Source organism: Bufo bufo, chromosome 5 (assembly GCF_905171765.1).
Source record: "Bufo bufo chromosome 5, aBufBuf1.1, whole genome shotgun sequence".
In the NCBI taxonomy this organism is placed as follows: Eukaryota; Metazoa; Chordata; class Amphibia; order Anura; family Bufonidae; genus Bufo; species Bufo bufo.
Window position 1 is genome coordinate 544,556,709 of NC_053393.1, and position 25,293 is coordinate 544,582,001.

The 25,293-nt window shown below is 43.8% G+C and overlaps 1 protein-coding gene across 1 annotated transcript in view; it reads right to left on the minus strand.

Annotated features, from left to right (window-relative positions):
* Positions 1–25,293, minus strand: part of ADCYAP1R1 (ADCYAP receptor type I) — a 171,835-nt gene that overhangs the window by 19,982 nt on the left and 126,560 nt on the right. The window contains 3 exon segments of the mRNA XM_040431354.1: positions 3,934–4,014; positions 22,269–22,360; positions 23,299–23,368. Coding sequence (XP_040287288.1) covers positions 3,934–4,014; positions 22,269–22,360; positions 23,299–23,368 — 243 coding nt within the window.

The following is a 25,293-nucleotide window of genomic DNA, read 5'->3' on the forward strand; positions in this document are numbered from 1 at the left end:
CCCTGGCGACGCCACTGGACGTAGCCAGGGAAGACCAAGGATAACCGGATTCACGGAGGCTGGCACCACGTAGAAGGAGATCATCTCAGAATGCAGAACCCCAATTTGCAGCTTAAAGGGCTTGGTCATGGAGAGCTCTGGCTCAGGAAGCGGCAGACCATTAACGGAGGCCACAGACAGAGGCCTTTCGAGACGGATGGTAGGAAGCTGGAACTGATGGACCAGAGCTTTCTGAATGAAATTACCAGCTGACCCGGAGTCCAAGACTGCAGGCACAGACAATGTGACTCCCTTGTGCGAGAGAGACACTGGAACAGAAAGTTTAGGAGAGGACTTCTCATTGTCGAGAATCACCTCTCTAATAGATCCTAGGCATTGGCATTCTCCCAGCTTCTGGGGACAATTACGCACAAAGTGACCCTTGCCTCCACAATACAAACACAGACTGTCTGCTCTGCAGCGTAGACGCTCCTGGACAGACAATCGAAGGCGCTCTATTTGCATGGACACTAGAGGAAAGGCCGGACCTTGGAAGGATGGAGCCACACGAGGTGGTCTTCTTGTACATGCAACCTCCTTCGAACGTTCCTTGAAACTCAAATCTATCCTAGTGGCCAAAGTGATCAGGTCATTCATAGTAGATGGACGGTGAAACATGAAACCAGCCGAACACAGGCTGAGTCCAGGGCTGAGTGGAAGCTGTGGGGTGGAATCCTCAGAAGCAATAGCAGAACCCCGACAGAGCCCAGGACTGCAGCAGTGAGCGGGGGGAACAGCGGCGCCCCGCCGCTGCTGTTACAGATAATGTAATTGGGCCTCTTAGGCTACTTTCACACTAGCGTTCAGAGCAGGTCCGTCTGCATTATAGTTTGAAAAAAAAAACTAAGTCTGAAAGTAGCTTGAACGGATCCGTCCAGACTTTACATTGAAAGTCAATGGGGACAAATCTGTTTGAAGATTGAGCCATATGGTGTCATCTTCAAGCGGATCCGTCCCCATTGACTTCCATTGTAAGTCTGAACGGATCCGCTCGCCTCCGCACGGCCAGGCGGACCCCCGAACGCTGGCAGACTGATGCATTCTGAGCGGATCCGCCTCCACTGAGAATGCATTAGGGCTGGACGGTTGCGTTCGGGGCCGCTTGTGAGCCCCTTCAAACGGAGCTCACGAGCGGACACCTGAACGCAGGTGTGAAAGTAGCCTTACATAACAAAAAAAGTGCCAAATGGCAAGGCAGGTAGCCAGTAGTTCCATGCAGCACCATTTGGAGCTTTTTTGTGATGCAGGTGGCCATAGCATGAGGAACACTATAGGGGGGCACAGAACATGAGGTACACTATAGGAGGGCACAGACCATGAGACACTGTTGGGGGTACAGAACATGAGGCAACATATAAAAGGGGCACAGAGCAAGAGGTACTATACAAAGCGGTCACAGATCCTGGCTCTATATATGGGGGCACATAACCGGGCACTATACACAGAGCATAAGGCTATACATACATGGGGCACAGAGTGTGTTGCATTACATAAGGGGGTACTACCATTAAGAGTACTGTGTGTGTGCTGCTTTCTTTTCAGGGGGTATAGTATGTGGCATGACTGTACTCAAGGGCACAGTGTATACCGCTATTACAGTCAGGGCACAGTATGCGTCACTAAGAGGAGTTTCTGTTCTGTTAGTAGGTAGACATCTTTGCAGCAAACTCTGGAGAGACGAGTCATAGCCAGGAGATGTCATCATGGTGTCTGAAACGGATGGAAAGATAAGGAAAGAGAAGAACTCAAGAGGAGTCGTCACCTGTAAGTAACTAAATGCAAATGTTTATTCTGCCACTGACTGTGTCTGATCAGTGCTGTAGTCAGTTGCATGGTCTGCTGTGTGATAATCGGTGGTAGCATTCTCTTTTGGGAAACTACCACTCCCAGCATACCTTTAAGGGCTCATTCACACGACCGTGGTTTGGTTCTGCATCCAATGCACATTTTTTGCGGCTTGGGTGCGGACCCATTCACTTCAACGGGGCCGCAAAAGATGCGGACAGCACTCTGTGTGCTGTTCGCATCTGTTGCTCCGTTCCTTGGCCAAGCAAAAATTATAAGTCATGTCCTATTCTTCAAGAATAGGCATTTCTATAATGGGCCATCCAAATTGCGGAAGTCACACGGGCAACATCTGTGTTTTGTGGATCCGCAATTTGCGGACCGCAAAACACGGCACGGTCATGTGAAAAAGCCCTAAACCTGTTCAGGCCATACTGGGACCTGTATTTTCACACTATGCTTACTTATATGTCAAGGGCTAACCTGACTATGCAAATGATATCTGTAGTGAGCTGTTTTTGATCTTGTGCTGTATATATGCATTACATTGGTTCTAAGGCTGCATTTATATAATGAGCTTGATTATAGTTTTATATATATGTACCGTGCTTGATTCTGGTGCTGTATTTATGTGATGAGCTTGGTTATAGTGTTGTACAGTACAGACCAAAAGTTTGGACACACCTTCTCATTCAAAGAGTTTTCTTTATTTGCATGACTATGAAGGCATCAAAACTATGAATTAACACATGTGGAATTATATACATAACAAACAAGTGTGAAACAACTGAAAATATGTCATATTCTAGGTTCTTCAAAGTAGCCACCTTTTGCTTTAAATTACTGCTTTGCACACTCTTGGCATTCTCTTGATGAGCTTCAAGAGGTAGTCCCCTGAAATGGTCTTCCAACAGTCTTGAAGGAGTTCCCAGAGATGCTTAGCACTTGTTGGCCCTTTTGCCTTCACTCTGCGGTCCAGCTCACCCCAAACCATCTCGATTGGGTTCAGGTCCGGTGACTGTGGAGGCCAGGTCATCTGGCGCAGCACCCCATCACTCTCCTTCATGGTCAAATAGCCCTTACGTTCAAAGTTTTCCCAAGTTCTCGTCTGACTGAATGACCTTCATTTCCTAAAGTAATGATGGCCACTCGTTTTTCTTTACTTAGCTGCTTTTTTCTTGCCATAATACAAATTCTAACAGTCTATTCAGTAGGACTATCAGCTGTGTATCCACCTGACTTCTCCTCAACGCAACTGATGGTCCCAACCACATTTATAAGGCAAGAAAACCTGACAGGACACACCTGTGAAGTGAAAACCATTTCAGGGGACTACCTCTTGAAGCTCATCAAGAGAATGCCAAGAGTGTGCAAAGCAGTAATCAAAGCAAAAGGTGGCTACTTTGAAGAACCTAGAAGATGACATATTTTCAGTTGTTTCACACTTGTTTGTTATGTATATAATTCCACATGTGTTAATTCATAGTTTTGATGCCTTCATAGTCATGAAAATAAAGAAAACTCTTTGAATGAGAAGGTGTGTCCAAACTTTTGGTCTGTACTGTATGTACCATGCTTGGTCCTTCGTGCACCAGAAAAAATCTCGCACAGGGTGCCATGTAACCTAAGGCTGACCGTGTTTAAAGCCCTTTAAAGGTGGTCATACACATAAGATGTATGTTGGTCAAACTCTGCAAAGATGGGTCAGGAATGTTGTACTTCAATATGCGAGATACTATTATTCCCATAGTAAATCATTACCTAAGAGGTGTCTGTTCACATCAATGTTAGCTGACCTGCTGTAACCCACTACGCTTTGAACAGTGCTGTGCTTTAGACTCCATAAAAAGTGGTCATTTTGGTGCAGGGGATGGCAGGAAACTACTGATTGGAGGAGGTGCCAGGTTTGGACCTCCACTTATCTGATACTGATGACCGATTCCTGAGGATAAGTCAATAATATCATTAGCTCAGAAAATCCCTTCAAGAGTAAGATATGGACACAACATGCAAACTGACAAAGCTACTGACAAAGCTAGACGCACAAAACATGTATGACGTCATCATGCACAACAACCACAGCAATGGCGCAGGGCGGAGCACACTTACAGTGTAACGATGGAGAGCTCAGACATCTTGAATGAGTAGTGGTCAGCCCTCTTACTGTTACAGAAGCATTTCTGAAGGCAGCTGATGGACATGACAAGATTAACACATATCAGCTGAGAACATGCCTGACCATGGTCAACAAAGAACAGGAGAAAAACAGAACAGACACCTCACAGGACACAAACCAACATAGTACATACTGAATACGGCATGTAAGGAACTAATTTTAGAGGATGGGGTCATAAACACAATGGGGCAGATTTACTAATCCGAATGTAGTCAGCACGAGGCCGACTAAAAGTGCCCCAAATTTTTCACAGTGGCTCAAGTTTGGTACAGGCCTACACCGGTTTACTCCAAGTTATTGCTCGACTTACTTTTCATCAAAATTTGGAGCAATTTTCACAATTGTTTTCAATCTAAAGACACAAGCCTTTAACTAAACCAAGCACCGTAGAGGTGTAGAATAATACCAAGATCTATCAAGGTACAACACAGGAATATACCATATGGATTAGTATTATAAGAGTTATGTATTTGTACATAGGAGGCAGTATTATAGTAGATATATTCTTGTACATAGGAGCAGTATTATAGCAGTTATATTCTTGTACATAGGAGCAGTATTATAGTAGTTATATTCTTGTACATAGGAGCAGTATTATAGTAGTTATATTCTTGTACATAGGAGGCAGTATTATAGTAGTTATATTCTTGTACATAAGAGGCAGTATTATAGTAGTTATATTCTTGTACATAGGAGCAGTATTATAGTAGTTATATTCTTGTACATAGGAGCAGTATTATAGTAGTTATATTCTTGTACATAGGAGCAGTATTATAGTAGTTATATTCTTGTACATAGGAGCAGTATTATAGTAGTTATATTCTTGTACATAGAGCAGTATTATAGTAGTTATATTCTTGTACATAGAAGCAGTATTATAGTAGTTATATTCTTGTACATAGGAGCAGTATTATAGTAGTTATATTCTTGTACATAGGAGCAGTATTATAGTAGTTATATTCTTGTACATAGGAGCAGTATTATAGTAGTTATATTCTTGTACATAGGAGGCAGTATTATAGTAGTTATATTCTTGTACATAGGAGCAGTATTATAGTAGTTATATTCTTGTACATAGGAGCAGTATTATAGTAGTTATATTCTTGTACATAGGAGCAGTATTATAGTAGTTATATACTTGTACATAGGAGCAGTATTATAGTAGTTCTATTCTTGTACATAGGAGCAGTATTATAGTAGTTCTATTCCTGTACATAGGAGCAGTATTATAGTAGTTATATTCTTGTACATAGGAGGCAGTATTATAGTAGTTATATTCTTGTACATAGGAGGCAGTATTATAGTAGTTATATTTCTGTACATAGGAGCAGTATTATAGTAGTTATATTCTTGTACATAGGAGCAGTATTATAGTAGTTATATTCTTGTACATAGGAGGCAGTATTATAGTAGTTATATTCTTGTACATAGGAGCAGTATTATAGTAGTTATATTCTTGTACATATAAGGCAGTATTATAGTAGTTATATTCTTGTACATAGGAGCAGTATTATAGTAGTTATATTCTTGTACATAGGAGCAGTATTATAGTAGTTATATTCTTGTACATAGGAGGCAGTATTATAGTAGTTATATTCTTGTACATAGGAGCAGTATTATAGTAGTTATATTCTTGTTCATAGGAGCAGTATTATAGTAGTTATATTCTTGTACATAGGAGCAGTATTATAGTAGTGATATTCTTGTACATAGGAGCAGTATTATAGAAGTTATATTCTTGTACATAGGAGCAGTATTATAGTAGTTATATTCTTGTACATAGGAGCAGTATTATAGTAGTTATATTCCTGTACATAGGAGCTGTATTATAGTAGTTATATTTTTGTACATATGAGCAGTATTATAGTAGTTATATTCTTGTACATAGGAGCAGTATTATAGTAGTTATATTCTTGTACATAGGAGCAGTATTATAGTAGTTATATTCTTGTACATAGGAGCAGTATTATAGTAGTTATGTTCTTGTATATAGGAGCAGTATTATAGTAGTTATATTCTTGTATATAGGAGCAGTATTATAGTAGTTATATTCTTGTACATAGGAGACAGTATTATAATAGTTATATTCTTGTACATAGGAGGCAGTATTATAGTAGTTATATTCTTGTACATAGGAGGCAGTATTATAGTAGTTATATTCCTGTACATAGGAGGCAGTATTATAGTTTTTATATTCTTGTACATAGGAGCAGTATTATAGTAATCATTTTCTTCCTAGAATACAGTATTATAGTAGTTATATTCAATCATACAGGAGACATATTTTATTAGATTAGATGTTATTTGAAAGACTACAATAAAGATCTGAAGTTTTACTGGTGGATGGAGAACTTCTTGCGTGCAGTATTATAATAAGCGGATAGTATTGTAGAAGTTTGGTACTGTGTTATTTCCCAAATTTCTCATTTTTATGCATGATGGTGCAGGATACTGGATAGTAAATGTGAATGTAGTTATTCTGTCTTGATATATCAGAGGTTTGTTACAGTATATCAACTGTTTAGTAACATACGCTGCCTTTGGATTTGTACTATTGTATTTGTCATCTTGTTATCAGCGGTGCGGGATGTTTTCCTGTTTATCTATACACATTAAATAGTAATTAATCATATATAATTAGGAATCTCTCTGTTTTTCATGCATTAGTTGATTAGAGAAGACACTGTTTTAGCAGTAACTAGAGATGAGCGAATTTGAAAAAAATTAGATTCGCCAGTTAGCCGACTTTTTCGAAAAAATTTGGTTCAATCCGACATTATTTGTGGTGAATCGCGTTAAAAATTGTAATTTCCTGGCTGCAGAGAGCCTTTATAGTGGTGTAGAACACTGTGCCTTGCAGTAACACGCAAGTGAAATAATACTGTGAGTCTGTATGACATGCAGATGACAGACGTCGCTCTTAGAATCACTGCACACTTCACTTATTTGGGCAGTCAAGGGGCCAAAACTGACCAAATAACTCAAGTGTGAACTTAGCCTTACAGGTCGATGTTAGCGCCAAGAAGAAGCACACTCCTTTTACACCGTCGTCAGCTGATTCCACATAGATGTCAACAGAACCTGTTCTATTAAACACTTATACAAGTAGAGCCCACCAACAGAGTGGAGAGGGTGTCAGCAGTAAGTTTGTGTTGACGTCACTGATTATTTTGCCCTTTCTCTGATCCGTCAGAACAATAACCCCCCAAAAAAGGATCCTGTCTGTTGAGCATCCGCCTTCATTCGGTCAGCATTTGGTCAGTAATCCATCAGTATTGCAAAATAAAACAGGAGTGGATCCAAAACAGAGATGACACGTGAATGGAATATTTGCATGTCTTTTGTGTTTCGTACCCACTCCTGCTTTTGGCTACCAAATCATATGCCAATTCTGATGGGACCATACAGGCCTTACAGCCGCTACACAGACAGGATCCATTGTGCGTCTCATTTTTCCTTCCTTCTGACAGATCAGAAGAAGGGTCAAATAAATGATGATGTCAGCCAGGCCGAAAGGCAAAATAGTGGCCCAGTCATGAAGGAGGGAGGGTGGAAACAGCATGAGAAGTCCACAGAGTTGCCCAATGACAAAGTCTGGAGGTGGCGGCAGCATCAGGAGGAGGCCACAGAGTGGCACAATGACAGTATGGAGGTGGCGGCAGCATCAGGAGACCACAGAGTGGCAAGGTGACATAGTGTGGAGGTGACAGAAGAATCAGGAGACCACAGAGTGGCAAGGTGACATAGTGTGGAGGCAAAATAGTGGCCAAGTCATGAAGTGGGGAGGGTGGGAACATCATGAGAAGTCTACAGAGTGGCCCTATGACATAGTGGTGAGGTGGAAGCAGCATGAGGAGACCACAGAGTGGCCCAATGACAGAGTCTGGAGGTGGCAGCAGCATCAGGAAGAGGCCACAGAGCGGCACAATGACAGAGCGGTGGAGGTGGCAGCAGCATCAGGAGGCACAGAGTTGCACAATGACAGTGTGGAGGTGGCATCAGCAGCATCAGGAGACCACAGAGTGGCAAGGTGACATAGTGTGGAGGTGACAGTAGCATCAGGAGACCACAGAGTGGGAAAGTGACATAGTGTGGAGGTGGCAGCAGCATCTGGATACCACAAAGTGGTACAATGACAGAGTGTGGAGGTGGAGGCAGCAGCATTATGAGACCACAGAGTGGAAAGATGACATAGTGTGGAGGTGACAGCAGCATCAGGAGACCAAAGGGTGACCCCGTGACAGAGTCGGTAGGTGGCAACAGCATCAGGAGACCACAGAGTGGCAAGGTGACATAGTGTGGAGGCAAAATAGTGGCCAAGTCATGAAGTGGGGAGGGTAAGAACAGCATGAGAAGTCTACAGAGTGGCCCTATGACATAGTGGTGAGGTGGAAGCAGCATCAGGAGACCACAGAGTGACAAGGTGACAGTGTAGAGGTGGCAGCAGCATCAGGAGACCACAGAGTGGCAAGGGGACATATTGTGGAGCTGGCAGCAGCATCATGAAACCACAGAGTGGCAAGGTGACATAGTGTGGAGGTGAGAGCAGAATCAGGAGACCACAGACTGGCAAGGCGACATAGTGTGGAGGTGACAGCAGCATCAGGAGAACACAGGGTGACCCAGTGACAGAGTCGGTAGGTGGCAACAGCATCAGGAGACCACAGAGTGGCAAGGTGACATAGTGAGGTGGTGGAAGCAGCATCAGGAGACCACAGAGTGAACCGGTGACAGAGTAGGGAGGTGGGTGGCAATAAGAGTACCAGCTGAAGATAGTGGGTGAAAGAAGGAGCACTTGGCATCAGATGTGTGGCATCAGGTGGGTGGCAGCATCAGAATAGTGGCTGAGACAGGTAGCCAGAAGAAACCGGTCTCTTTTGTCAAAGTGTTGGTGTGGCACCATGGATGATCTAGTCTGATGCATCAGGCATTGGTGGATGGAAATCCTGGCTGATCCACGCCTGATTTATCTTGACAAAGGTCAGTCTCTGCACATTTTGGGTGGAGAAGCGAGTTCTTCTTGGGGTAACTATGACCCCCGCAGCACTAAACACCCGCTCTGATGCCACACTACTGGCCGGGCAGGACAGCTTTTCCAGGGCAAACTCTGCTAGTTGCGGCCACAAATCCAATTTGGCTGCCCAGTAGTCCAGCGGATCTTCAATGTGGGGTGGCAGGGTACTGTCCAAGTATGCCACCACCTGCTGGTTCAGGTCCTGCTCCAGGTCTAGCTGCTGCTGCTGGTGAGTAATTTCTTCAGTTCAGCCCTTACAGGGCTCATGTGGCCGTGAGATGTAGGCGCCATGTCTCCAGTCCTCTGACCAGCCAGATTTACCAGAATCTGTTCCAGGACATGAAGCAGTGGAAGGACATTGTTCATCCTGTAGTCCTGGCGACTGACAAATAACGTGGCCTCCTCAAAGGGCCTGAGCAAATGGCAGGTGTCACACATGAGCTGCCACTGGCTGACATCGAAGTTACTCAGAGGAGTACTCCTGTCTGCTTGGATCATCAAGAAATCATTTATGGCCTTTCGCATATCAGCCTATGTTGGGGGATGCCGTTCTGCTGCTTCAAAGAGGGTGTGCTTTGTGGTGTACGAGTTGCTGAAGTGCATGCAAAGTTTCCTGGCAACTTTTAGGATGTGTTGCACATGGGTGTAAGACTTCAGGAACCGCTTGACAACCAGATTGAACACGTGTGCCATGCAAGGCGCATGGCTCAGCCCTCCTTGAAGCAGAGCCGACACCATGTTATTCCCGTTGTCGGTCACCATGAGTCCGATTTTGAGTTGTCGCGGAGAAAGCCAGGATTTGATTTTTGGAGGCGGAAGCATCGTCATCTGGCCAAGTTGCTGGTGTGGCTGTGCAGGCACCACATTCACCTAGTGGGCCGTAAAGGACATGTATTGTCCCTGACCGTAGTTACAGCTCCACACGTCGACGCTGCCGTGCACTTTGGCAGACACAGACAGGCCCAAGGATTGGCCCACCTTCTGTTCTACATGTGTGTGCAGGGCTGGTACTGCCTTTTTGGCAAAGAAATGACGGCTTGGGACTCTCCACATCGGCTCGGCACAAGCCATCAGTTCTCTGAAAGGTGCAAAGTCGACCACTTGAAAAGGGAGGGACTGCAGCACCAGCAACTTGGACAAGGGCACATTCATCTTCTGCACAGTTGGATGAGTGCACGCATACTGTTGTCTCTTGGCAATCGTTTCGGTAATCGATTGCTGACGGAATGATTAATGAGGAGTAGGAGGGCGAGGAGCAGAGGCATCAGGACCAGCAGATGATGGGAAGGACAGACAGCTCCCTTCGGCTAAGGTGGTGGAGCCTTGACTGCCAGAAACATAGTGCATGCCACTGGGTGATGCAGCAGTTTCTGCGGCAGGATGGACCACCACATCGGAGCCATGGTTCTCCCAGGCCACTTTATGGTGACGCTGCATATGTTGATGCAGGGCCGTAGTGCCAACATTGGCGCCCTGGCCACGCTTCACATTCTGCCCACAGATTCTACATATGGCCATGCTCACCTCCTCCAGCGGCTTAACCAAAAAATGCCACACTGCCGAGTAGGTGATTTTACCCCCAACACTACGCACCGACTAACTGCTACTGCCGCTGCTTCCGTGGACCCATGCACCACTACTTTCCAGGCAGGTAGGCTCCTGCAAAGCAGATGTTGTACCCCAGGCACGTTTGGCTTCCGACCTCCCACTACTGCCACCGTGCTGACTCATGGCCATGCTAGCGACTTGCCTCATGGGCAAGCTGCCACCCTCTTCTCCCAATGATGATGAAGCCCCTAATTCACCCGGCTCCCAAGTGCAATCAGCTACATAATCATCATCGAGTACTGTCTGCACATCATTGATGTCCTCCTCAATGGTCTCTGGTCAGGAGCCTCACCACTCGCAACACCAGCTCCTACGCTACTCTCCTCATCACTAATTGCCCGCCTAGTGGAGGAATCGGCGGATGTCTCCTCCACATCTTGGCTGGCCAGTAGCTGCTGACTGTCCTCTAGTAGCTTGTCCTCGCTGTATAGTGAGGCTGAGCCCACAGCATATAAAACTTCTCTGGCTGAGGGAACAGGAAAGGACAGAGGCAGGTTGAGGACAGGTAAGGGCACAGGGCCTGCTCCCGGACCATGCCAACTAAGGGTTGTGTTTGACGAACCCACCGACTCTTGGCTGGGGGTGTCTGAGGTCACTTGGGACGAAGTGGATGACTGAGTCAACCATTCAAGAACCGCTGGGTTGCTGGTCAAGACATGACTGCTAGATGACACCGGGAGCTCAGGCCTCTTCTGCGAGTCCTGCTGCCACGCCCCCTTACTCTGCTGCGACCTGTGCTTGCGCCAGAAACATTTAGGCATCTGCCACTCCCCTGTGCAGGGCCTGGCACTTCTCTGTCTGACATACTGTTAGATCAAATAAATAAATAAAAAGTAAATTAAAAAATACCAAAAAAGTCAGTAATTTTCTCATTTCACCACACAACGGCTAATAAGCCCTTTTTTCCCACTAATACACGCAAAAAAGGGGCTTTAGAACATATAACTGCACCGCTGAACGGCGAATATATTTTTCTTTTTTCCTCTTATACACTCCACAAAAGGCTTTAGAACATATAACTGCCCCGCTGAACGGCAAATAGGTCCTTATTTTTTTCCACTGATACACGACACAAAAGCCTTTAGAACATATAACTGCACCGCTGAACGGCAAATATATTTTTCTTTTGCCACTAATACAGGACAAAAAGGGCTTTAGAACATATAACTGCACCGCTGAACCGCAAATAACCTTTTTTTGTGTGCAACTAATACATGCCAAAAAGGGCTGTCATTTTCGCACTTCACCACACTACGGCTAATAAGTCTTTTTTTCCCACTAATACAAGCCAAAAAATGCTTTAGAACATATAACTGCACCTCACAAGGGCAAATAAGACGTAGAAATATTTCCTTGTAATAAACCCTGTTAATGGCTGTATCACACAGCACTTGCTACCCAATAACAAGAACGGTTTGCTGGAATTACAGAGCTGTATCATGGCAATTTGGATCCCCAGTCAGTGCTGCAAGGTGTCTCTCCCTGCACTAAGTAAACTGGTAAATGGCAGAATCCAAGATGGCTGAGGCTATTTATAGGGCTGTGACATCACAGGGCTGGCTGGCTGCTGATTATAGGTGATCCCTCCTTCCCAGAGTTCCTTGCTCCATGTCCTCACAAGTGCAGCAGCCATTTTAGGAAAAAATGTGATTTGTTATCACGAAGCGTGAGGAAATTCGCATTCGGTGCAAATTGAATTTTTCCTGAAATTCGGATCGAATTCCACTTCGTCAACTTCGATTCATTCATCTCTAGCATTAACAGACACGTCTGACATCTGGTAAACGGACTTGACATTTTCTAGCGAGGATGTCTGACATTTTGAGTCTGTGAACAAGGTAGGTGTTGAATACTGAGCACTTTCTGTATGAACACTGGCAGAACTTGTGATTGACAATGAAGAAATGGCAAAGGTGTAAGCCACTAAAACATCAGAACAGTATAAGTCCATGAATCTGACACCTGATAATTCAGCACTCCCACCATGCAAGATTCTATACTCTGAACCATACATTCTTGAAAAAATGACGTATTCTGATCCCAAGGCTATGGATACCACACTGGAAATGGGTTTATAATAATCTGTGCTGATTAATTTCATCTTCTTCATCTTCACTGTCTTAGTGGTCCTTATCCAAACCTCTGGTCAAGATTCAGCCGTGTACTTACGTCTAAAAGAAACAGGTCACACCTTTGAAGACAGTCAAGTACGTGTTTTGGATAAGGAGGCTGATTGGTACAAACGAGGTGTGAAGGAGGCCATCTACGTAAAAATGGAGAAGCCAAGATTGAATAGTGGTGGTGGGGGTTAGACATCTATTGTCTGCTACATACAATGCTGTCTTGACATCTTTTTCTGGGAAGTCATTATCACCTACTGACTCCAATTAGGATAATGGAATCAACACCTTAGACCCCATGCTGGGTATAATGACCTCTGACCCCATGCTGGGTATAATTACCAGATGTTGATTCAGTTACATATTTATTCCCAGAGAATTCTTGTACAGTCCCTCAAAATTGAAGAATGAGTGAAACGTTTTCAAGAAATCTACAGTAAGTCCAGTTGCCTTGATTTATTCTTTACAGATATTGCATAATTTGGCGTCAGTGTTACCCCATATCCTGCTCATTGAATTTTGGCATCACGAACAGGATCGAACTGTGTGCCAAAAGGACCCAATTGTATGTCTAACAGTATTGCAAGATCTACGGACTGTGTGAATACCCTGAAAATTTACTTTTATTGCTGTCATTGCGGTGCCAGAAAGCGCTACACGGTGGGCACCAGCACTCCAAGGGTTAATCCGCCACATTCTTGTAATGGCACAGCTTCTTCATGCCCTTTGGAAGCGGGAAAACTCAAGAACTCCCTCTCAGGAGTGTGAAAATGATGTCTACGCCACCCTAGAACTCAAGACTGCCCACCAAGAACTTTGCAATGTGAGCCAAGGGAGTGAAGACTCCTCTCTCTGGGCTCCACCTTCATTCCCTGCACTGAGTGAGAGAGAAGACGCAAGGAATATGGCGCTCCCACAATCTAAGTGGGGAGAGATGCTCAACGGGGATCCAGTGTACGAACAGTACCCACAGGAGATCCGGGTATCCCAGCTGGTCTGGAAGAATGGCCACTCGACGCTGGCGACGATCCCGGAGGCAGTGGATCCCTCCGCGGCGGCTGACTCTGCACCCGCGGAAGCGGCTATCAAGGCACCAGAGGAGATGACCCCCTCTGCCCTGTTACCGACTGCACCAACCACGTCACCGCCGGCACCGACGACCAATCCCCGGTCCAAGAGCCAGTCGCACCACCGGAGGAGATGACCGCCGCCCAGAAGCAAGCCAGGATCACCCCAGATGACCAGCAGGAAGCACCGGAACGGGCCTCCCGGCCGTGACACCAGGTAGGAGCAGGGTGGGCCAGATTAACAATTCAGTCCTGACCTTCAATCCCAGGGTGCAGCCATACATCCTACCCTTGAAGCTGCCTCAGGCACCCTCAGTTTGCCTACCAGTGCCCCTTCAGCCGGAGGTTTTATCCACCTCTGCACCAGCTAGGGATCCCGGCTTGCAGCATGTCACAGCTGCATTCACCAGGCTGACTGCTCGGCCAATTCCAAAAGACACCACAAGAGGGCAGTGTCGCACCACTACAGCCGCAAAACTGCGTTATCAAAAGCAAGAGCGCCCTCTAATAAGCTTCAGTAGCTCCAGCAGCGAGGAGGACCTGGAAGTCCTTCTCTAAGCGCCCTTCTCATTCTAAAATAAAGGACTTATGGGAGCCACAGCGTGGACTGGTCTTGAAAATTGAGAGACTTTTGGCCAGTTTTGTTGTCTCCATTGCCACAAATTACAGCCTCAGCTGCATGGCCACTCTTGTGAGGACTCCCCCAACTACTTTAACCCTTTGCATCCAAGTTTACATTGTTTCATCCCCTTTCTCAGGTTACTAGAGAGCCTTATGGAACTGTGGTTCTCATCCTGCTGCTATTTTATATGTGTTTGATATAACATTTTATACCTCTTATTGGATTACAATTAACTTTATTATTCCTGTGGATTACAATTGACTTTTATCTGCTTCCAGAATATTTCAGGAAACTTATGGACTTTTCTTCAGGTCCACATAAAGCACTTCAAAGAAAAAGGACTCAAGTTATATTTGAGCGTATTATGATAATATTGATTGCACTGATATTTGCATAATGTTTTTGCACTAATTTCATTACAAGTTTACAGGTTATGCAACATTCAAGTATTATATGCCCATTGTATGGACTCTTTTACAGATGCCACAATGTGACCTTCATGCACTTTTTGTGAAACTGCACTAACTTTTGCCTTTAGCCAGAGCAGTAGCACCTTACTTTTATGTGCCTTGCTTTACAGCTCTTGTCTCTTTTCCCCCCTTTATACGGACTGCCTATCTGGACGCTTAATACTAATGGCCTACACACGGTGTTATATGCCCATAGGTACCCAGGGTAGGATCAAGTGGTAAGTCCTGGCAGGTCCAGTAACTACACAGGTAACCCCGCTGCTTCGGGAATGGCTAGGGGAGTCATATACCCCTCCTTCCTGTTTTTTATATGTGCCAGGATTGGTAATGGGACTACTAAACCCCCATCCTGGTGTGTCTTCCAGGACTTCCATGGGATTACTATGCCCTCCTCCTGTGACTGCCAGAAGTGTTTGGAGAAGCTCATGACTTCCTCTTCTGTGCCTTTGCCTAAGGTATGGCACCTCAAACCTTAGATACACTTTTAGCTACCCATAGTCACCATAGTGATCGTGCTATAAGCCTTATATTTTTACTTTGGTGCAGGGAAGGGAATACAGGATAAAGCCACCCTTCCATTTGCGGGCATTTCACTACATAATGGTGGGATTACATAGTAAAGACACCCCCATGCTTTCTTTGGTATCGGTGGACAATACTTCAAATTCAAGTCAGTCAGTAGTGATTTCTTAGTGCAGACCTTTGGTTCACTGGTTTTAGGTTCAGAGGGAAACTGTTACTTAGGACACTCTACTCATGAGGGCAGGAACCTCAGGGTAGCTGTTTTGTGTTTGTCTTTGTATGTCTTTATATGTATTACATGCAGCACTTTGTATTTATTTGGGTACCCCAGAGCTGGTTCCTCCCCTCCTAAGCATAAGCCGAGGGCGGCTTAACTCAAAGTAAGGAGGACTGTAACACCCCAGAGTTGTGTTACTACATGCCTCTATCCAGCTACTATCTGTTAAGAGCCTTTTCATTTGTCTTCTCATATGATTTTGCTCATGTCTTCACAACTGTGCATTTAAAACTATGTTAAATGTAAATTTCGTTGTAATTTTCATGTTCACCAGCAGGTTGCAGCAATGGATTGGTAAGGAATTAGTTCAGTTTAGTTTATACATATCTAATCTGGAATTGATTATTCCAGCTTAGCTCCCCCTCTGTGGAGGTGTGGACTGTAACCACATCCTGCACTTGAGTGGAGAAGGAAGTTAGGTCAGTGTGCCAGCCACCCCTGTTGGGGAAGGCTGTGTGATAGCCTTCAGGAGACCCCCCTGCATAGGGAAGAAAGCCAGGATCTTGTCTCAGCTGAGACATGGATCACATACCCAGACTGAGCCCTGCAGTCTCAGCTGGATGAAGCAAGCAGACAATCTCCAGAGTTCCAGGACGTAAGCATTCCCTGTGAGCCTATCTGTGAGTAAAGTCCAGAGACCTAGGAGAAGCCATATTCCTCCTCAGCTAGTCAGTCCCCATTAAAGCAGAAGATATAAAGAAGTACAGAAGCCAAATTCCTGCCACAGATTTAGAGCTACTAAGCAGACGTTCTTTCCTGCAAGTTCCAGATTTATAGTGCAGAAGAATCTTTCCTGCCACCCATTGGTCTCTGGTCCCAGCAGGTTTTGGCAAAGCTGTATTTTGCTTGGATGAAAGTTCTCTTCAGTAAAGACAAGTTTGAACTTCACCTAAAGGTCTGGACATCAATTTCTGCTGCAAAATCCCTCTATTACTCCTACTATCACCACATTCAAATTTATTGCAAGTGAGCCAGGAGCCAGGAGTCCAGCCGTACCCAGGTAGGAGACACCGTTGACACCATTATCATCACCATACAGAGACATTATAGGCAATCACACCACTCTGGCATTCCTAACCTGGGGCGTGAGTTATAACACCTTGGGAGGGTCCTGTGATAGTACCCTGAGCACGCTGCAATTGGCGCCACAAACAAAACACCTGACCCAGCCATTGCATAATTTGGCATCAGTGTTATCCCATATCCTGCTCATTGCACCTCCATAACAGACAAAGCCAGCCCAGCTCCTGCCACAGTACCTCAACAACGGACAGCCACAGTGCCTCCATAACAATAACAGAGACAAGCGCAATAACTCCTGTCAGCGTGCCTCCATAACAGACACCTACAACATAACAGAAACATCCCCAATAGCTCTGACCACAGTGCCTCCATAACAGACATCCATTACAGCTCCTGCCATACTGCCTCCATAACATAGACAGGCACGTCAGCTACTGTCAAACTGTATGCATAACAGATGCTGCAATAGCTGTTGTCTCAGTGCCTCCATAACAGAGACAGCTACAACAGGGCCAGCCACAGTGCCTCCATAACAGAAGTCCATAACAGCTCCTGGCAGAGTGCCTCCATAACAGCTCCTGGCAGAGTGCCTCCATAACAGCTCCTGGCAGAGTGCCTCCATAACAGCTCCTGGCAGAGTGCCTCCATAACAGCTCCTGGCAGAGTGCCTCCATAACAGCTCCTGGCAGAGTGCCTCCATAACAGCTCCTGGCAGAGTGCCTCCATAACAGCTCCTGGCAGAGTGCCTCCATAACAGCTCCTGGCAGAGTGCCTCCATAACAGCTCCTGGCAGAGTGCCTCCATAACAGCTCCTGGCAGAGTGCCTCCATAACAGCTCCTGGCAGAGTGCCTCCATAACAGCTCCTGGCAGAGTGCCTCCATAACAGCTCCTGGCAGAGTGCCTCCATAACAGCTCCTGGCAGAGTGCCTCCATAACAGCTCCTGGCAGAGTGCCTCCATAACAGCTCCTGGCAGAGTGCCTCCATAACAGCTCCTGGCAGAGTGCCTCCATAACAGCTCCTGGCAGAGTGCCTCCATAACAGCTCCTGTCAGAGTGCCTCCATAACAGCTCCTGTCAGAGTGCCTCCATAACAGCTCCTGGCAGAGTGCCTCCATAACAGCTCCTGGCAGAGTGCCTCCATAACAGCTCCTGGCAGAGTGCCTCCATAACAGCTCCTGGCAGAGTGCCTCCATAACAGCTCCTGGCAGAGTGCCTCCATAACAGCTCCTGGCAGAGTGCCTCCATAACAGCTCCTGGCAGAGTGCCTCCATAACAGCTCCTGGCAGAGTGCCTCCATAACAGCTCCTGTCAGAGTGCCTCCATAACAGCTCCTGTCAGAGTGCCTCCATAACAGCTCCTGGCAGAGTGCCTCCATAACAGCTCCTGGCAGAGTGCCTCCATAACAGCTCCTGTCAGAGTGCCTCCATAACAACTCCTGTCAGAGTGCCTCCATAACAGCTCCTGGCAGAGTGCCTCCATAACAGACAGTCAGAACTATGCTTGCGACATTACCTCTATAACTGTAACAGTTACAACAGCTCCTCAATACAATGACTGTCCTTGTGGGGCAGAAAGGCTGTCGGTGTAATGTCCTTTTAATGTCCTGTGTCCTGACCAGTTGCCATTACTGGTGGACACTGGACACACAGAGGGTTTAGGCTTGAAAAATGTAAATGAAAAAAAATGAAAATGTAAAATGAAAACAAGATGCAAAGATCCCTCCAATTGTATACATTCTGTAAGTATAAGGTTGTATACGTTTAGCAAGCGCAATCTCTAATGTCCAAAAATAGGCCAAATATCAAAGGAGTTTTCCAGTATTTTAATAAATGGACAATCTGCATCTGTGGAATATGCCAGCTTCAATGTGGGATTAGCTGGAGTCCCAGGGGTCGGCAGAATGATGGGTTTAAATGGGAAGAGCGCCTTAGATTACTGAGTGGTAATGCCTGGTACTCGCACCTCAGATCTACTCACTGCCATGACGAGCTGATTAGGGGGCCCGCTGAGGTCAGACCCCTGCAGATCATACAGTAATGGCCTAATGTAAGTAAACAAATCCAAGGAAACCACATTATAGGGTTAATAAGAATGTAACTTTATCTTATGTAAATTTATCTCCACTGCTACAGTGTATCCTAGAACAATGTGCGACAAGAAATGTCACCTTGTCACTGTCACACAGTAACAGAATGACAGCACAGATAAGGCGAAGGCAGCCGTAATTATAATACAGACTGACGAGAATCTGACATTATAAGCTCGTTACATTACAAATCAACAGGAAGGACTGAAAAGGTCACAAACCTCATTACAAATAGCAAGTAATAAACGGCTAAGGAGGCAGTTTTTTAAGAGATTTTTGACAGATGCTTGGTGAGGAATTCTAAATGAAAGAGAAACACCCTCCAAGCTGCTATATCCTGGGTATTTTCTGTATCTACTGTAATTATATATATTGCTGTGGACCATGCTGGTATAACCTGGGTATCTCCTGTATATAATTATATATGTACAGCTGGAATAGGTTATACATCTTGTATATAGTGATATGGACCATGCTGGTATAACCTGGGCATCTCCTGTATATAATTATATATGTACAGCTGGTATAACCTGGGTATCTCCTGTATATAATTATATATGTACAGCTGGTATAAGTTATACATCTTCTTGTATACAGTGATATGGAGCATGCTGGTATAACCTGGGCATCTCCTGTATATAATTATATATGTACAGCTGGTATAACCCGGGCATCTCCTGTAGATAATTATATATGTACAGCTGGTATAAGTTATACATCTTCTTGTATATAGTGATATGGACCATGCTGGTATAACCTGGGTATCTCCTGTATATAATTATATATGTACAGCTGGTATAACCTGGGTATCTCCTGTATATAATTATATATGTACAGCTGGTATAACCTGGGCATCTCCTGTATATAATTATATATGTACAGCTGGTATAAGTTATACATCTTCTTGTATATAGTGATATGAACCATGCTGGTATAACCTGGGTATCTCCTGTATATAATTATATATGTACAGCTGGTATAACCTGGGTATCTCCTATATATAATTATATATGTACAGCTGGTATAACCTGGGCATCTCCTGTATATAATTATATATGTACAGCTGGTATAACCTGGGTATCTCGTGTTTACAGTATAATTATATATGTAAAGCAGGAATAGGTTATACATCTTCTTGTATATAGTGATATGGACCATGCTGGTATAACATGGGCATCTCCTGTATATAATTATATATGTACAGCTGGTATAAGTTATACATCTCCCTGTATACAGTGATATGGAGCATGCTGGTATAACCTGGGTATCTCCTGTATATAATTATATATGTACAGCTGGTATAAGTTATACATCTTCTTGTATATAGTGATATGGACCATGCTGGTATAACCTGGGTATCTCCTGTATATAATTATATATGTACAGCTGGTATAAGCTATACGTCTTCTTGTATATAGTGATATGGACCATGCTGGTATAACCTGGGCATCTCCTGTATATAATTATATATGTACAGCTGGTATAAGTTATACATCTTCCTGTATACAGTGATATGGACCATGCTGGTATAACCTGGGCATCTCCTGTATATAATTATATATGTACAGCTGGTATAAGTTATACATCTTCCTGTATATAGTGATATGGAGCATGCTGGTATAACCTAGGCATCTCCTGAATATAATTATATATGTACAGCTGGTATAACCTGGGTATCTCGTGTTTACAGTATAATTATATATGTAAAGCAGGAATAGGTTATACATCTTCTTGTATATAGTGATATGGACCATGCTGGTATAACCTGGGCATCTCCTGTATATAATTATATATGTACACCTGGTATAAGTTATACATCTTCTTGTATATAGTGATATGGACCATGCTGGTATAACCTGGGCATCTCCTGTATATAATTATATATGTACAGCTGGTATAAGTTATACATCTTCTTGTATATAGTGATATGGAGCATGCTGGTATAACCTGGGCATCTCCTGTATATAATTATATATGTACAGCTGGTATAAGTTATACATCTTCCTGTATATAGTGATATGGAGCATGCTGGTATAACCTGGGCATCTCTTGTATATAATTATATATGTACAGCTGGTATAAGTTATACATCTTCCTGTATATAGTGATGTGGACCATGCTGGTACAACCTGGGTATCTCCTGTATATAATTATATATGTACAGCTGGTATAAGTTATACATCTTCTGTATATAGTGATATGGAGCATGCTGGTATAAACTGGGTATCTCCTGTATATAATTATATATGTACAGCTGGTATAACCTGGGTATCTCATGTATATAACTATATATATATATATATATATATATATATATATATGTACAGCTGGTATAAGTTATACACCTTCTTGTATATAGTGATATGGAGCATGCTGGTATAACCTGGGCATCTCCTGTATATAATTATATATGTACAGCTGGTATAACCTGGGTATCTCCTGTATATAATTATATATGTACAGCTGGTATAAGTTGTACATCTTCTTGGATACAGTGATATGGAGCATGCTGGTATAACCTGGGTATCTCATGTATATAACTATAATTATATATGTACAGCTGGTATAAGTTATACATCTTCTTGTATATAGTGATATGGACCAGGCTGGTATAACCTGGGCATCTCCTGTATGTAATTATATATGTACAGCTGGTATAAGTTATACATCTTCTTGTATATAGTGATATGGGCCATGCTGGTATAACCTGGGCATCTCCTGTATGTAATTATATATGTACAGCTGGTATAAGTTATACATCTTCTTGTATATAGTGATATGGACCAGGCTGGTATAACCTGGGCATCTCCTGTATGTAATTATATATGTACAGCTGGTATAAGTTATACATCTTCTTGTATATAGTGATGTGGACCATGCTGGTATAACCTGGGTATCTCCTGTATATAATTATATATGTACAGCTGGTATAAGTTATACATCTTCTTGTATATAGTGATATGGACCATGCTGGTATAACCTGGGTATCTCCTGTATATAATTATATATGTACAGCTGGTATAAGTTATACATCTTCTTGTATATAGTGATATGGAGCATGCTGGTATAACCTGGGCATCTCCTGTATATAATTATATATGTACAGCTGGTATAAGTTATACATCTTCTTGTATATAGTGATATGGACCATGCTGGTATAACCTGGGTATCTCCTGTATATAATTATATATGTACAGCTGGTATAAGTTATACATCTTCTTGTATATAGTGATATGGAGCATGCTGGTATAACCTGGGTATCTCCTGTATATAATTATATATGTACAGCTGGTATAACCTGGGCATCTCCTGTATATAATTATATATGTACAGCTGGTATAAGTTATACATCTTCTTGTATACAGTGATGATGGGAAATATATATGAAATAACCTCACATGACATTTAGTTTTCTTCAGAAAATATCAGAAGTGACACGTTGATATCTTTGTACTTACAGGTAAATGCTGGACTCATTGCCTCCGATGTCGGGGGACTGAAGCTTCTGCACTAAAATAATTATTATTCCCACAAACAGGACAAAATTGATCTGTTGGAGAAAGTGAGAATTGAAAACTGGAAACAATGTCGGATTTCATACGTTTCTCAGAAACTTATTATCACATTCTTATGAGAGAGCGAGATGGAAACAAGATAGAGGCTGTCAGCGTGAGCTGCCCGAGACACTGGAAACTGCTCTGCTGAGGTGCGATATAAGATGATTGCACGGTTTTGGTATGGGGTCGTTGTAGAAGATATTCTATGTCTAGATTTGTGCCAAAATTCGAACCAGTTAGCGATTTTGTTTTAATATATCTGTCAAATGGTTTTAGGTCGTGTCTTTCATGGTAAACCACGCCACAGCATAGAAATTCAAATTTGCTCCCAATCTACTCATTTTCGCAGCTTAAAGTTCTCGTTGCACCAAAAGTTCAACCAAAGAAAATCTGGGACCTACGTGAAAAAAAGGCCAATCCCAGTGCCGACCAGATCTATAGACGGGGGTCATGTCTTCCCTCGATTCCACTCACTTTAGTGGAGCTGGTCTTGGTCAAAGATAATGGCCACCAGAATTGACCTATCTATTGTAGGTCCCAGCTGTCAGACTCCTTCAGTCTCATGTTATATTATTGGGACAACTGAAGGGTTATGGAGGAACTCGATAAAACCGCACATATCCAGCACTATAGCTTTTCGCTTACATACTAAAACAAACCTAATGACCATCTTTACGTTTCTCCAATTTTTCTATTTATTAACAAAATGTGCAAGCAAAACCTTGTGCGGCTGCAATTCACATCACAACCACTTGGTGGCCACACATAGACACATATAATATAAACATCTCCCAAAAGAGTATCTCAAAATACACATCTGACGCCCCTCATCTCAGGAAGTTGAGGAAGGGACCATCTGTATAATAGGTAGGAAATACAATATTACCAGCCACCATTTACACTTTTTGTCATCTATCTAGATTTGACTTACCATGATGGAGCCAATGACGGGACCTTTAATCACCCACCAGAGAGCCACACTGGTATTCATTTCCCAGCACCTACAAAAATAATAATCCCAATATCATTCTCTAATCCTGTACAATATACAATAATACAATTATAATGTATAGAGCCAGACTGACCTGTATTGAACAAAGCCCCCTGTAATAGCCCCCCGGTACCAGTATGAAGGGTTACAATTACTACATTTTAAGGATTAAAAAAAATTCTTTACTTAGATTATTTGGCAAGTATTTTAAGATTAAAATTAGCACAATGCCAATCGGCTTTTTCTAAAGCCAACAGGATAGTTCTGTGCATTAAAAGAGTCGTAATAATTTGATCAGCACAAAGGTTTAGGACTAGGGTTGAGCGAACCCGAACTGTAAAGTTTGGGTTCGTACTGAACTTTAGTGTTTTTGGACCCCGAACCCGAACTTTTCTGTAAAAGTCTGGATTCGGTGTTCGGCGAGTTAATGGGGCTTTTTGAATGGCTGCAGAGCAGCAAATCAAGTGTTTTAATCGTGTGCCCTTAGAGGCCATCACAGCTATGCCTACTAATGGCATGGCTGTGATTGGCCAGTGCAGCGTGTGACCCAGCCTCTATATAAGCTGGAGTCACATAGCGCTGCACGTCACTCAGCTCTTACTAGTGTAGGGAGAGGTTGCAGCTGCTGTGAGGGAGAGAATAGGAAAGAATCTTTAATCTGAAGTGCTTGTTAACTCAGTGATCTACCTAGATTTTGTTTTGTGGGTGCAGTGCACAATCTTTTTACCCTGCCCTGAGCCCAGTGACACAGAAAAATAACTTATCTGTCTGTTAGTTAGGTGGGCGGCGGCAGCCATTTTATGCAAGTTCTGTGCACCAGCACTGCATCTGTGTATTTGTTACAGTCAAATACAAGCTTGAAATACTGCAATTATATTCTGGGTTCAAAAAAATCACCAATTTTTTGCAAGACCCTACATCTGGGGCCTTTGCAGCATTTGTCAGTGTGAAATATAATCTTGAAATACTGCAATAATTTTCGGGGTTTAAAAAATCACCCATTTTTGGCAATACCCTACATGTGGTGCCTATGCAGCATTTTCCAGTGTGAAATATAATCTTAAAATACTGCAATAATTTTCTGGGTTTTAAAAAACACCCTTTTTGGGCAAAATACTAAATTTGCGGCCTTTGCTGCATCTGTCAGTGTGAGATACACGCGTTAGATACTGGTGTTCTATTCTGTTATTAAAAAAACACCCATTTTGGGCAATATCCTAAATTTGCACAGAATGAGGAGAGCGTCGAATAAGGGACGTGGCCCAGGTCGTGGTGCTGCTAGTGGAGCTCCTATTGCAGGGAGAGGACGTGGTCGATCTGTGCCAGCTACACGCACAAGTGAAACACCTTCCTCAGGTGCGAGTAGGCGACAGAACGGTATTTGGTCGGACCTAATGCGGGTCTACGAATGGTGAGGCCTGAACAAGTACAGGCAATAGTAGATTGGGTTGCGGACAGTGGATCCAGTTCCTTCACATTGTCTCCCACCCAGTCTCCTGCTGAAAGACCACAGTTGGCACCTGCAGCCGATGTCCATCAGTCTTTCACCTCACCCCCATGCAAATCAGCCAAGCAGTCTGAGCCCCAAGTCATGCAGCAATCTCTTCTGCTTTTTGATGACTCTGTTAGCAGGGTTTCCCAGGGCCATCCACCTAGCCCTGCCCCAGAAGTGGAAGAGATTGAGTGCACCGATGCCCAACCACTTATCTTTCAAGATGAGTACATGGGAGGACCATCGCAGCACGTCTCGGATGATGACGAAACACAGGTGCCAACTGCTGGGGCTTTCTGCATTGTGCAGACCAACAAGGAGGGCAGGGGTGAAGACTGGGTGGAAGATGATGTGGAGGATGATGATGTCCTCAACCCCACATGGAATCAAGGTCATGTGAGTGACCTGTGTAGTTCGAAGGAAGAGGCGGTGGTCGCACAGAG